Raw genomic sequence first — 15,429 nt, forward strand, 5'->3', positions numbered from 1 at the left:
AGGCCATCATATTAACTCTGTGAGAATCCTGGACATTAAGGGCACACACTCTTTGATACTATATGCAGGGCTATGGATGCAACTTTCAATTCGAGACAGAACCAGGACACGTCCAATGCCAGTCTTGAAGCCTTGCTTACCCCAATCCCTACATAGGGCACCACCCATTCCTTTCATCAACGGTCATCATGGCAGAGATCTACCATTGCTCTTTTCAATACATGGTGCAGAAAAAGTATCTTTGTGACTTCAGGGTGACTGCAGGGGTCATACATTGGGCACCACCCTTTCATTTCATCGAGTGTCATCAGGGGAGATCTAGCATTGCTCTTTTCAGCCGAAGACTTATTCAAGTGCAAAAAATGATTGCCATAATCGTGAACCTAAGGCCGTGGAAGCAAGAAGTCATATGCTTTCTTGGCAGAAAGATCCGCAGATGAGGAGGAGTGACCTGGAGTCTCACAAGCAAACCGCCAATCCAGCAAGGGGAGAGTAGAAAATAGATAAGGGACAGGCTGAAGAGGCTGCAACAAGGTAGTAATAATACGCCATATAGGTCTGTGATGCAGCCTTAAGCAATACTGTCGCCTGGCCTATGGAAAGGAAAGTGTATAACCCCGATCATCCACAACATCTGCCACTGTAGAAACTCCCAAACGGTGTAAGAAATACGCCTTGCGAGGCTTCAAGTGAGCCAAAGGAACATGAAAGACCTGACTCCAGTGAAGATTCTGCAATTACCAGGATCTGCATGCTTGCAAAAGAGCTGAGTAAAGCTTTGTGGGGGCTTCGTGGAATGAAGCAAACACAAACGTTGGTAGCGGAATGCTCTATCCTTCATAATCAATGTGTTGCCTGCATAATCAATGTATTGACTGTTAGTGGGTTCTTGAGGTGAAACTAGGTGCTGCTTTGTGGTGGGACAGAGAAGGAGCACCTTCAATGGGTGTCTAGTTGTATTGATGGATGAGCCACAACTCTTTTATAGACATGGATTTAAGGATGTTCCTGCATTTGTTTGCCATGCTAGGAGAGGATGCAGACACGCAAGAATCATTGGTGATATAAATAGAGGAGTCTTTCTTGCACAAAGACTTCCGAGTTTTGCGGCTCTTTCGTTTCGTACTTTGCTTAATGATATGCAAGATAGCTGGAGGTCAAGGAGATTAGGGAATCTTGGGAGATTTCTGAGGTGAAGGTGGACATGAGAGGGGGACGCTAGTTGTTTGTCGAGTGGAGGATGTCGATTTTTCGTGTGCGTGCGTGCATGCGTGTGTATGTGGGTGTGCACACGCATGTCTCATCTTTTTAGGAATTGCCATGTCACCCGTGACTTCCTCCTATTTCTTCAATAGCCTCCAGGCCCGATTTCCCACTACTTGCTTTGGCAAGCTTTTTTGGACCTTCAACATTCACACACAGGTTACGGAGTTTGATCTTTTTTTCACATGGGTTTGATATTGGGCACTCTGGACCCTGTGGAAAGACCGGAACCATTGAGTCTTTCGAGAGCATACTCCTTCCATGTTCTACTATTTCTAGGAGTCATTCAAGAAATCCTTTTATGATTGCCTATCTATTCGTCAAATAGATTACACTGTCTACTTGTCTTACAATGAAATTTTCTGATCTTGTATTTTCTGATCTCCTAGGGACAGCCTTTTGTAATATAAAAATACATGGATTTCACCAAGAAAAAAAAAATCATGTGTGTGCGCGTGTGCGTGTAGCTGTTTCACCGTGGGACAGCTATGAATGTACATTCTTCTTAATGAAAAGTTTCTTTTACAAAATTAAAAGTATGTGTATGTATGTATGTATACCCTCCACAATACGTATGTTGGTCAATTCATTTATTTGTAATAATTTAAAAAACAATAAAGATGATATTGCCTTTAAATGGCATAAAATCAATAGTGATACTCCTCAAGAGTGTTGCTCTGACAAGCATGCATCTGACTCTTGAGAAAGCACATAAACACCAGATTCTCCTTCCAATTCATTCTCTTTGTATCAAAGTCCTAGCTTTGTAAGAATGCGTCACAGTGGAGTGTGTCAACATGTCAACTACTATAGTAACTCTCATAGGCGAGAGTTTAAGCATGCCATCCGTATAGGACCTGTCTCAAGTATTTGAGAGCAAAGAGCATGTCAAAGACAAAAAACTAACCTTTCCTTTTCGCGAATGGCGACAAAAGCTCTTTCAATAGGAAAACATTGCCTCATCTCTCTAGATAAGCTTCTCATAGGATACGAGTTGCCGCTTTCAAACTCCTAGGAACGCATGGCAACATCATGTGCATTTCTTTCACGATAATAGTTACCTTTCAATTTCAAGTGCAAGATGTAGCCTTCCAAAATATATTATGTATGCATTACGTTTCACTCCTCAAGGATTTTGTTTTTGGAATATATCTCTCTTCATCGGAATGTAATGTAGGGTAATTAAAATTAAGAAGTCACATTTCTCTATCCTCCCAACTATGATTTCATACTCCCAGACCTCATCCATGACACTCAGACAGGCTTTGTCCAGGATCGCAGTATCCTGGATAATGTCTTCACCTTTTCAGAGGCGGCGGAGTGGGCTCAGCACAGCGGATCACACCTTGCCATTCTACTTCTCGACTTTGAGAAGGCCTACGATCGAGTGGACTGGTCCTTTTTGGAGGGGACTCTGGAGCGGCTAGGTTTCCCAGCAGGTTGGATTCAGGGTATCTCAGCTTTGTACAGGACAGCTTCTAGCAGGGTCATCATTGGAGGCAGGATGGGTGAGCGTTTTAGCTTGGAGAGATCAGTGCGTCAGGGCTGCCCCCTTGCTCCATACCTGTTTCTCTTCTTCGCCGAGGCTATGACTTACTACCTTCGGGCGAGGTCTACAGGGATCAGGGGTGTTCGCCTTCCACTCCGGGAGGACACGGAGCTTTTGGACTCGGAGTACGCAGATGATACAGCCCTGTATGTCCAGGACGATGAGAGGATGCTAGAGAGGGTGCGGTTGGCCCTGGAGGTCTTCTGCTCGGCCGCTGGTGCGAAAATCAACTGGAACAAATCAATTGGTTTTCTCACAGACCCCGGGGCGTGTTCTCAGTGGGGGAGGTTTTTGGGTTTCAGATGGATCCCACGGGGACAGACAACTAGATACCTTGGTTTTCAGGTTGGCCTAGACATCACGCCAGCTCAGCAGTTTCTCCCGGTGCTAGACTCCATCCGACGGAAGCTGGCTTTCTGGAGCACTGCTAAGCTTTCCCTTGCAGGTCGTGCCCTGGTAGTTAACCAGGTCCTCCTAGCCACGGCTTGGTATGTGGCTTCCTGCTGGTGTTTCTCGAGATCCAGCGTGGCACAGCTCAGGAGGCTGGTTCGGAACTTCCTCTGGTCCGGGGAGGATGGTCTCAGAGATACCAGAGCCAGGGTTGCTTGGCAGACAGTCATTCTTCCGCAGGCTGAGGGTGGCCTGGGGGTCATCGATCCAGAGCTTCAGAGTCAGGCCTTGTTAGGCAAGCTTGTCATCCGCGGTTTGACCCCGGGGGGGCAGACGTGGAAGATGTTACTTCAGCAGGGAGTCGGTTCTTGTGTCCCGCGCCGAGGTGGAGAGTGGCTACCGTCCCTCAGGTGGATCTTCACTTCCGCCCCGCTCACTCCGCCACGTTCCCCACTCGTTCGTAGCCTCCTCATGGTTTGGAGGCGGCTCCGCCTCAGTCTCATTCAGTCCCCTCCTAGCTGTCAGGAGGAGATCGATCGTCAGCCGCTTATCTGGAATGGTCAGGTCAGAGATGCCGAGGGCCTTCAGTTGGGGGAGAGATCACATATCAGGTGGGATGGCTGGATGAGGGGGCCAGCCCGGTCCCTTTGAGTTTGGAGGGATACGTACAGACATTTGGAGACGGCTGATCTTGCAGACGCAGCTGGAGGTGCACGTGGAGCCCAGGCGAGACGCACGGAGATCGACGGCGCGATCCCAGCTGATTGGTTGGTTCCACCTGAGCCTCAGGTCCTCATGCCTGGTGACGTCCGCTGGCTGGGACAGTTCACCCCCCGTGGCATCCCACTGGTGATCGCAGGACGTATGGATGACTCCTCTATCTCCTTCTTCGCGGTTTTTGGGGATGGACGACTCAGGAGAGAGGATGCGCTCATCGACCCCCTACTCCCATGGCAGAGGGTTCGGGTCGTAGGCCTTTTGGGGAAGGTCTGGCATACCGATCCTAGCATCGAGCAGGACCAGATGCAGCTTTGGCGTCTCTGGCTTTGGGAGGGGCGGGCCTTGTCAGAGCTTGATTGGGACCCAGGAGAGTGGTGGTGGCCAGAGATTGTGACAGGACAGGGGCCGACCTCCTTCTTCGCCTACAGCACGACTCTGGGCAGGCGAGTTCTTGGGAGGATGCAGAGCCGCCCCCCCACCCAGCGGCCCAGCTGGTATGCACAGGGTATTTCCAGGTTCTTTTTGCAGGCATTCTGGAAGGCCTTGTGGGAGAGCTGGCGGCCGCGGAAGATCTCATACTTCCTGTGGCTTCTTGCCCACAAAGGTCTTCCAGTGGGGAGCTGGTTGCGGCAGATAGGCCAGGACGGATGCTGTCAGATTTGCCATGAGGATGAGGAGTCACCAAAACACTGCCTGTGGAGCTGCACTCGCGCCCAGGAAGTGTGGAGGTGGACTTTCGGGATTCTTACTCGCGCAGCACCAGAGCTAGGATTGATCACTTGGGGCGCGTTCTGTTGGTGCAGTACCGCACCTGGTCTTCATCACTTATTCGAGGCATGCCAGCAGGACCCCACTTTCCTTATCACACAGGGGACGTGGGGGCCGCTCGAGGGTATCCCGCAGCACCTAGCAGAGGCTGATACAGGAGTTCGGGAGAGGCAGCCAGTCTGGGAGATTATTAGCAGCATTGCAGGGTGGCACATCTGGACCTCGCGCTGTGCGCAGATCCTCGGTGGCACCTCCTTATCGACTGCCCAGATCATGACGGAGATTTGGAGCGAGATTATTCATACCCTCAGAGGCCAGTGGGACCAGATTCAGGGAGATTCCCGGGCCGGTCAGGAGAAGCGGAGACGCTTCCTCCGGGCTTGGGACACACAGGGCCTCTTCTTCGAGCAGACTTCGCAGGGCCTTCGGTGGCACTACTCACCACCCCGTTGGCTGTTCATTCACACTCGCCTTATCCCTCCGTGAGAGTATGATTTATTTTGTTACTTTTTAGGGCTGTGTCCGATTTGTGAACGCAGCCCGTCAGCTACAAGCTGACCTTTTGTATCTTGTTCTCGAAGCAATATAATTAGCACTGTTTTTTCGGCCAACTATGATTTCATATTTAAAGTGTTTCCAAGCTATAGAAAACTCATGTCCACCAAGCTTGTATAGCAAATGAAGACCGTACATCTACATCCCTTTTATGTAAGAAATTTCTTAATTTTAAAGTAATATAAAGATTATAACTACAAATCAGAGTTCTTCAAAGTTTTCAAAAAGTAAATCTGGTTCAATTTACCTTCCGACAAGTCGTCATTGGATCATCTGAATAGAATGGCGGGTAACCAACCAGCATTTCATACATGATTGCACCAAGTGACCACCTACACTATGCAAGAAAAACAAATTTAATGTTAAAGCATGCCACATAAAATAATGAACAAAAAATCAATCATTGAAAACAAAGACTTATGCTTAGTGAAGTCATGACCAACACTGTGTATTTCATATTATGCAACATGACAAACGGGAGCAAGCAACCTTAAAAGTTTAAGCTTTGCATAGAGCAGTAATAATTTAAAGAACGTTTTCTGAAGTGAAAGATAGATCAAAATATTTATTGGCCTTGCAAATGTTCTAACAGTCATACACTTCTATACATCTTGGCCCTGAATGCCGACAAGGAATCCTAAACTAATTGTCCCTAATCTCCAATTTTCAAGCTTCTAGCCCTCCAATCATCTTGTAATCTCTTCCTTCCCCTCATCCATCACCTTGCTACCTACATACGTTTAGTCTCATCCTATACAAGCTTATGCTCAATGCCCTCATGGGTTCTGATAAAGTCCGCACTAGATTACGACATGTGTGACTCATATATAAGGTCCTAGACAATTTACAAAGTTCAGATCTAGAATCTGACTCCATATCAATAAGGATTCCAGGGTCCTCCATAGGTTGGTGCAATAATAGTCTTTTGCACCATACATCTCGCAATACGCCATGTGTCACTCTAGGACTTAACCTAAGTCCAAATATTAGGGTTTCCTACAAAACCCACAATTTCTTGCATTTTGCAATGTGAGCAATTCATTTCATCTTTCTCAAATCCTCTCCATTGTCAAAAACTTTATAGTGGTATCATAGCTAGGCCAAGTCAGGTGTTTTAAAAATGTGTCCATGTTTTGAGGAAGATGCTAAAACACATGGAAAGAACAAACATATTTTAGGCAACACCAGCATTTGTAGCTACTTCTGTGCTAAACAGGGTCCAACTAGAGTATATACCTTCATAAGACTAGAATATATCCAATCTTACAAATTAAACTTTTTTATAGAACAAGCAAAAGAAGAAAGGGGAGAAAATTTAAAGAGAGAACTAGATGAAAAAAATAAAAAAAGAAGAAAAAGAACTTAGTAAGCAAAGCTACACTTATGTTCTCATGAGTACCCAAGCATAAGCTGCCATCTGGATTTCGAAAGACTCCCAAATCTCTTGGGTAAACCCAGCGCTTACTAAGCTTTGAAATCGCAACCACACAACAAAAAATTTGAAAGCAAAAAGGAAGAATTGAGCAGAAAATTAGAAGAAAGGCGAAGAGAGAGAGAGAGAGAGAGAGAGAGAGAGAGAGAGAGAGAGGGATCCTACTATAGTGAAAACCGACATCCCACAAAGCTTGGACAAATAATTAATGCATTTGAGAGTCTGCAGTTGATGTTATGCTCATGTTCTGAAAAAGCTAAGATGAAATCTTTATTGGTAGGTACTAGTATATTAGCAAGGATGTGATATCTAGAGAGGGGAAGCCCCTGTGCTGCTTCAGCAATGCAACTAAATTTTGGGAATAATAAAGGAAGAGGATCCTTCCCACCTCTATTACCCATAAGTGACCCCTTTGCGGACCAAAACGGGATTGCAGCAGCAAATGTTGCCCTAGCACGTGGAGAAACAGTAGCATGATCGAAAAATTGCAGTAGCCCAAATAAGCTAAGACAACTCTACAATAATTACATAGACAGCACGCCATGGTTGCCTACGTTCAATCTACGGGACGTTCTGTATGTTCCGCACAATCCATACGGTGAATGTCTCCCCCCCCCCCCAAAAAAAAAAGAAAAGAAAACACTAGCCATTGCAGATTCAAAAAGTAGCCGTTTCTGCCTATTTTCTGCCCGTTTATGTCCGTTTGGGCCTGCCTCTCCTCCAAACCTGCATATAAACCCCTCTCACTCTCCACCAAGCTCTCTCCCCTCTCAATCTCCCTCTCCACCAAGCAGCCTAAGCTCCCAAGCAGCCCATCTCCATCCCCATCTCCCTTTCCAACAAGCTCCCTCTCCATCTCTCTCCCCCTCCATGTCCCTCTCACTCTCACTCCCATCAAGCTCACCCTCCATCTCCATCTCCGTCTCCATCAAGCTCCCCTCTCCATCAAGCTCCCCCTCCATCTCCATCTCCCTCTCCATCAAGCTCCCACTCCTCTCCATCAACTTCCCCCTCAATCTCTCATCAGATGCGTCACCCATGCAGCACGCAAAGACAATGGAGAAGAAGAGTCTCTTGAAGGCAACAAAATGAGTCGACCAGCCAAATTACAGCAGCCACAAGAGAGTGCAAATGCAGCCCTCATGATGCATATATTGGGGAATGATTGCCCCTCATAGATTTACCCAAGAAGATAAGCATGTGCATTGGGGAAACGCCAAGAAATAGGACATTGATGCCATTGTCAAGAATAACGCTTGGGAGCTCGTCGACCTTCAAGTTGGAAAGAAGGTAGTAGGATTATGGATATAACGTTCAAGTAGATGGATACAGCGATGAGTACAAAGGCGAAGTAGTTGTCAAGCTCCCAAGGAGTTATATAGACAACTGCACCAATTTGCAAAGTCAACTACTCTAAGAATAGTGCTATTGATGGCAGCACACTTCTCATGAACCTTATGACCAACGTATATCAAATCAGACATCTTAAATGGAGGTTTGGATGAGGAGCTTTATATGGAGTAACCACCTACCTTTGTATAGAAGGAATAAGAGTAAAAGGTTTCTGAGCTCCGTAAGGCACTTTATGGACCTCGTATGGAACTAAGTCATGGGCTATGATACACAAAATAGGTGGAAAAGGCCACATGAGATTCAAATCTCTTCGTTTTACAAGAAAGATGATAGCTTCATTCTTGTCATTCTCTATGTCATCATTAGGGAGCAGTGATTGAGTTCTCAAAGGACCTCTCAAAACAACATCATGCAAGAGTTTGAGATGACAATTTGGGACAGCTACCTTATTTTTTCGCCATAGAAGTATGATAGCACATTAATCACATTTTTGTCAGTCAGACAAAGTACGTAAAAGGCTTGCTTGAAAAAATTTCACATATGTGCAGTGTTGCCAAAAGCGTTATCAAATGCCAGCATTTCAAACGCATTTTCAAATGTTTGGAAGGGGTTTCCTTCCCCTTGCCCCCCTTTTTTAATTTAAAAACATTGCATATATATGTCAAAATAGACACTTATTGACACTTCAAAATATTAAACTTTAGTATTTTTGGCATTCATGATTCTAAAACACTTAAATGAAAAAATGTTAGGCTTCAATTCTTCTTCAAAAAAAATAAAAAATAAAAAATCCTAGGGAGTGGGGGGTCTGGGATCACATGTAGAAACATCCAAATGATTGCAAACGTTTCAACAAGAACCAAACACATTTTGTGCAACCCTGCATGCATGACAGCAAACAACTTTCCACTCCATGCAAACAGGATTGAAATTGGATGCTCATGTGGATAAGACATGGATGCCACTTTGTACAAGCAATTAGTAGGCACACCATTGGCAATTGTTAAGTTAGCCTCTGGTATGGCCTTGTAGGCTAATATTAGTTAGAGTTCTAGCCCTAATAGCTCATTCGAACTACTTCAACTCTTTTAAAATAAGTTGTAACATGAGTTTACTAGTCCAGGGTTTAGGGCTAGTCTTATGAAGGCTTGTGCAACACTTCAGTCTAACGTTTTGCTGCAACAGACTTTAGTTAAGCTTCAGCTCTTGCTCCCTTGCACTCGCATTTCTGCTCCTTGCTTCCATACAACCCAAGCGGTATCAGAACAAGTTTCCAGCCTTATCCTGTGCTCCCCGAAGCAATGTGGAACACTTCTGTGACGAGAAAGTTGCAGCTCTTGCTTCAGTTGACCTGTACAAGCACCAACCACCACCTACAGCAAGCCTCTTGCTAATGTGTGACTCTTTTCTCAGACTTTCTGAAGCATTTCTGGAGCATTTCCCTGCCATGTGACTCTTGCAGAAGATTTTCTGAGCTGCCTCTTGCTGTACGACTCTTTCTGGAGCAGTTTTAAGTAGTTTCTCTGCCATGCGCCTCTTCATGGAGAATTCCTGAACCTAACACCTGCTGTTTCAGAGCTCTAAATGCCAGGAAATCACTCCTCTGAAGGTGTTTTGCTGGCGACTCTTGTCCTGATGTAATTCGGAGCTTTCTTGCAGCATTTTTAAGCTGTTCTGCACATTTTGGGGCTATCAGCAGTCACTTACAGCTGTTTTGCTACTGGTTGCATCAGTTTTTGAGCTTTTGCCTCGGATTTCAGCTCTGTTTTGCTGTCTCAATCAGGGTGGGAAAGCTCAGCATTGTTTCTTGGGCTTGGAGCCCAGTTGTCACCTCCATGAGCTCTTTTGGTGCTGCTGCATTGTTCCAGCCTAGACTGCTCTGTTGCAGCCAACTCTGGACAGATTTGACTCACTTGGAGCTCACTTTTTCTAGTCAGCAATCTGCAACTGTTAATTGTTGATTGTAGTCAACTCTGTTGCCCTTTCATTGGTGTGTATACACTCCATTGCAGTATTGTGTGCAGGCATCACATTTTTCTGTGCAGGCTATTGACCTTGCATGGTTAGAAGCAAACATTTACAATTGTGTTAGTAGTCATTTAATGCACTTTGATTTCTTTGGGTTCTTTGCATTTGTGCCTTAGTTGCAATGGAAAACAATGACCTCTTTCGCATGCTTGCTCCTCAAGACAAGCTTGATGGCACCAACTACCCCATGTGGTCATACATGATGCATCATGTTTTGGTGGTAAGAATTTGTGGAATATCATTGCAGGTTTTGAGGTGAGACCTCCGTCACAAGCACTTGCCACTGCACCCATCACGGGGTGATGGTAATGTTGTTGTGACTCTTCATCTTCTGTTACTACTGCCCTAGTGCCTCCAACTCAGGAATAGTCTAGATGGGATGGCAAAGATCCTCAGACTCATGCCTTAATTGCATTGTCAGTTAAGAGGATAATCCCTCGCATCGGGTCTTGCAGGACTGCAAAGGATGCTTGGGATAAGTTTGTTGGAATAGGACTGGTTACCTCCCCACTTGTAAGCCCCATATGATGAGTGCATCGGGGGGGTGGACCACAAAGTAGTAATAGGCATGGGGCTGCCACATGGGCAGCACATGAGCTGTCATGTAGGCAGCAGAGAGAAAGGACAAGTACCTAGCAAAGAAGACCCATCAAGGAGAAAGAAAATTTATTAAAGTCTTCGGAAGACCGATGGGTCTATGAGACTATGAAAAACCTGATACAATGAGCTGTGGTAGTGGAGCTACTAAACAAGCATCCACACCAATGCAGAATGCAAAAAATGCAAAATGGCAGTACTAAATCCTAAGTACAACATAGTCATATCTCGATTGTATGTATCAATCAATCTCAGCATCATCGTCAACATCATCATAACCATCATCATCAGCAGCAGCAAGATATCATCAGGATGGATGAGGCTGTGGAAGTGGAGGCATGAGGTCAGCAATAGAGCGTTGTCGCCCCCCAAGGGTGCAGTCCTGGTACGTCTCCTGGTCGTAGCTCTGCATCTAACCAGTGCCACTGTGACCCCCGTCGGTCGAGCTCCGACCCTAAACAAGGAGGGGATGTCCCCAAGTATGATCTGTGAGTCAACCCTTTGTCTGAGTTGTCGGGTCACAGGCTCCGAGTCACAATCATGTCGAGGTCTCTGTCCCTTTTATCTACATATCCCAAGTCCCTACCGAACCTCCTAACCGTTTCTCAATCTGTACTTATTTACCGAAGAGAAGATGAAGACAATTGGACATGATAATCCAATATTTTCTTCATCAAGTAAGGATTATTGCTATTGGGTGTCGGAAGCAATAGAAGCTCAAAAATGGAAGCACAATGGATAAAAACGAGATGCTGTAATAGATTGCTACAAAACTGAAGTGTGGAGGCTCAAGGGAGAGCCAACATAAAAAACCCTAGGGCTAATTGTCCTAACTGAACTAAGTGTCCTAACTGATCTAGATGGTACATAAACTAACTGTACCAATAGTCCTAACTAACTATAACTAGGCCTACAAGGCTCATATTGATAGGTTAGGGGCTGGCTGATTTGGGATATCATAGAGTGTGCGTGCATAATCAGACCATACCTGAGTGTCAGTGAGTGGTGGGGGGGACCATCCCTCTAGAAATCTCTGCCAGAAGTCCTTAGAGTTGTTACTGAACAGAATGTTCAGTAGCTCCTCCTCGTTCCGACGCACAAGTCAAGTTTCTTCCTGCGTACCAGACGACGGTACTCGGAAGGCTATTTTTGGTTTCGAATCTGAGCTGACCGCGTAAAGCCTTACACTCATCATCATACCAACTATTACACGGTACGGTCCCAAGTGGTGGTAGGCGGATGGAACGAGTGGTGTGAGGGAAGGCGTGAAGAGTGGCCTCGTGTAGTGAGCAAGTGACTAGGGCAACACGATCCTCTAATAGGAGTATAAAGTCAATGTATGCGAGAAGTATGTAAAGACGGCCAGAGGAAGTAGGTGAGTGATCGCGATCAAATCGTATATCATGGTATGTGGAGTAAGAACTCAACGGGGTAGAAAGTGCCGTGCGGCGCGGGGTAGAAATGCTAAAGAAAAGATATGTATGATCAGCTCCTGGAGGGAGAGGTGCTATGGTAAAGTCAGTGATGCGAGATGTGAAGGCAGGGGATCCCATAATGTAGTCCACAACACTGAAGCCACCCCCATGTGGATAGCAAGTGAAGCCACCTGAAGCGAGCCATCTATCAAGACCATTATAGATAATGAGATCATGCATCCTACCGAGGTCTAATAGGGCCTGCCCATAAGATGTGAGCGGTCCTCGTCTGTCAGCCAAAACTCGTAGCATACCTGCCTCCTCAAGGTCAATGTCTGGCAATAGAGTGGAATCATCCCTGAATTCGAGGAGTGGTGCCTGACGAGCGCCTGTCCTCGTGTTGAAGTCCCCAACTAGGAGGACTTCCCCACGGCTAGAGAAGTCAATAATAGACTGATAAAGAGCAGCGAATGGTGATGTCTCATCCTCCCCTCGAATCTCTATGGCAAAGCGGGAGGTCTCGGGGGGGAAGTAGCAAATTGCAATAAACAGATCCCAGCTGGCTATCTATGTGTCAAATCCGGATCCAGAGAAACCTGGAGTGTGGATCTCTCTGCTCCACTGAGATGGCCCCCAAAAGTGTGGATCTGTAAAGGACTGCGACTCCTCCTGACCCTCGTACCCCTCCTGTATCCCTCATCTCATCTTTGTAGACCGACTCCCATGTATACCCGCTGACTATTGGTAGTGGACGCTCTGGACTCTGATGTGTCTCTGTGTAAAAGACTATGTCGTGACCTGTATAGGATTCCGAGAAGTTCCCTTGTTCTGACCATAAGGTACCATTACAGTTCCAAATGGTAAAGGATAGGGTCTCGGATGTCTGGGTCTCATAGACCCTGCCTCCCTATGCGAGAGGAGAGGTGGGTGCCCGCCGGGGGCCTGTAAGGAGTCGTCCATCTCGTACTACTGCCCACTTCCCCTCCTTGCATGCCTGATCCCGCTACTGCAATAGAAAACGCCTCTCCTCAACCTGTAGTGGAGTGAGGTCCTCATCCATAGAGATCGCTGGCTGGTCTCGTAAGACTGACCTACGACGTAAAGCCGAAAGTCGTGCTTGGGCGTCATGGAACCATATGATAAGGGGCTGCTCTCGGTTGGGGTCCCTCCCAACCCACCATGCTCTCTCAATCCTGTGCTCAATCGCCCCTAGGGTAGTGGTCACGAAGGCCAACGCATCTGCCATCGGTGTAGCCTCAGTGCAGGAAATCCCACATACTCTGATGTTGAGAGCCTTGCTGGCTCTCTGCTGCTGCTCCAAGAGGGTAGCCGAAACGGTTACCCTTGCAGGTTTGTGGTATGGAGATGATAGTGGCCTGGAGGAGGCGATCCCAACAGGGTATGGGAGTGTGGGCTGACTGAGAGGCAAAGGGGAGAGGAAGGTCGAATAGTGCGGAACAGTGTATGACCCCTCCAAAGTAGGTGTCATAATCGGAGAGAGAACTATAGCGGGAGAAGAAGGGAGAGATGAAAGAGATGGTGTCAGTCGCAACCCCTCTATCCTAGAGGAGGGTGGAGCAATCGATGTCATGGGTAGGGCTATATCAGAGCCAATAGCTGTAACTCCAGAGGCTGTGGGCGTAAGTGGAGCTGTGAGTGTAGCTGAACCTGGAACTAGCGCTGGCGCTCAAGCTGAAGCTGAGGCTGGTGCAGAGGCTGAGGATGAGGATGTAGCTGAGACCGGGGCTGAGACTGAAGCTGAAACTGAAGCTGAAGCTGTGGCTGAAGCTGAAGCAGAGGTGGGTCCGGCCTTTGCTTTGCTGTCCACACCGAGTCCACTGCGGTTGTAGCGTGTGTTCACATCTTCAAGTTTCAGTTGTGTTTGTTTCTTGGCTTTACTTTCGTCTTTCTTGGTGGCTTTATCCGTATCCTTGCCACCTTTCCCCATTTCGTAGGACAAACCCACGTTCGGTGTCAGACTTAGTCTTTTTGCAGGAGCGAGAGTGGGAGCGGGAGCATGTACCCCCCCTCATGACGAGAGAACCCCCAGGGGGTTGAAACGAGGCTGTTGGGGTGGGGGAGGGGCTGTAGGAGGGTGTAGGCGGGGAGGGCTGAGGGGGTGAAGCCAAGAGGGAGGATGGCAGATCTAGCAAAGGAACATCCAAATGCAGTCCACACATGGAAAGGAGAGAAATGCACAGGTCAGCAAATGTTTTGGGACCCTAGGGGCATGGAAATGAGGCAGGTTTATAGGCAGGCCTGTCTAGGCCAGTGGCAGCCAGCCACGTGGCCAAGCAGGGCCAGCAAAAGCCCTGCAAATGAGCCCCCAAAGGGGTTTTATAGGCTGCAGCAGGGAGTCGGCATGTTTAAATCAGCTACAAGCCCTGGAGCAGTCAGCTATTTTGGTTGGGCCTTGAGCCCTATAAAACAAGGCCGTGTGTGTGTGTGTGTGTGTGTGTGTGTGTGTGTGTGTGTGTGTGTGTGTGGAAAGGCTCATATTCATTCATCAAGTATGACATGAAAAGTGAAGTACAAGACTTATATAGGCTGAGCACACACACACATGTACCAAGTGTATATGGGATAACTCCCAGTGGCACGACTACACACATGAACTAGTACTAGAACTCCTAGTACTACACACCAACACATCACATCACCACACTCTTTGGCTATGATATCTCCAACACCCCCCAGGGCCCAGACCAATCCCCCCTCCACCGCAATACTACAAAAAAAAAGTCCAACTATCCAACACCTCCCGTGTGATAGTGACCTCTCAGCTTGTGATCGGCAAGGGCAAACCATCACTCGCCACCCGTCAACTTTTGTAAAATTAGTTGTAAGATGAGTTGACCAGCCTATGGTTTAGGGCTAGCCTCATGAAGGTTTGTACTATCAATTCAGTTCAACGATTTGCTACAATAGACTTCAATTCAGGTTCAGCTCTTACTCCCTTGCACTCACAATTATGCTCCTTGCTTCCACACAACCCTATAGCAAGCAGCTAAAAGCATCCTACCGTACATAAGAGATACTACACATTGTAAGATTTTGGGGAGTCAAACTCTCTACATGTTATGCTCAAGTTGCAATAGCATGACCTCGTAAGGGTCAGTCGGGATTCTCCTTTAGGAGGACCGATATCCGTAGTGCATTTGTGTCTTGATTCATGTATCCAGTCAAGGTTTAATGCCAAGGTTCTCGGTGAGGTGAATGGCACGACTGGATAGATCTAAGGCCGAACTTGGTGCACTTAAGTGTGAATGCGCCTAGGGGAAAGGAATTAAATGTTATCCCACAAAGGGGTAAAACGAGTGCATCAAAGAATGGCCTCCATTATTTGACATATGTCATCT

The 15,429-nt window shown here is 46.8% G+C and overlaps 1 protein-coding gene across 1 annotated transcript in view; it reads right to left on the minus strand.

The window, feature by feature from the left end:
* The window catches only part of LOC147880945 (uncharacterized), a 108,475-nt gene that overhangs the window by 24,265 nt on the left and 68,781 nt on the right, over nucleotides 1-15,429 (minus strand). The window contains exon 7 of the mRNA XM_087402436.1: nucleotides 5,493-5,577. Within this exon, the coding sequence (XP_087258562.1) occupies nucleotides 5,493-5,577 (85 nt within the window). The remainder of the gene's footprint in view (nucleotides 1-5,492; nucleotides 5,578-15,429) is intronic.

Source organism: Dipteris shenzhenensis, chromosome 31, assembly GCF_047967505.1.
Source record: "Dipteris shenzhenensis isolate YYH24624 ecotype China chromosome 31, Dip_SZ_1.0, whole genome shotgun sequence".
Taxonomy (NCBI): Eukaryota; Viridiplantae; Streptophyta; class Polypodiopsida; order Gleicheniales; family Dipteridaceae; genus Dipteris; species Dipteris shenzhenensis.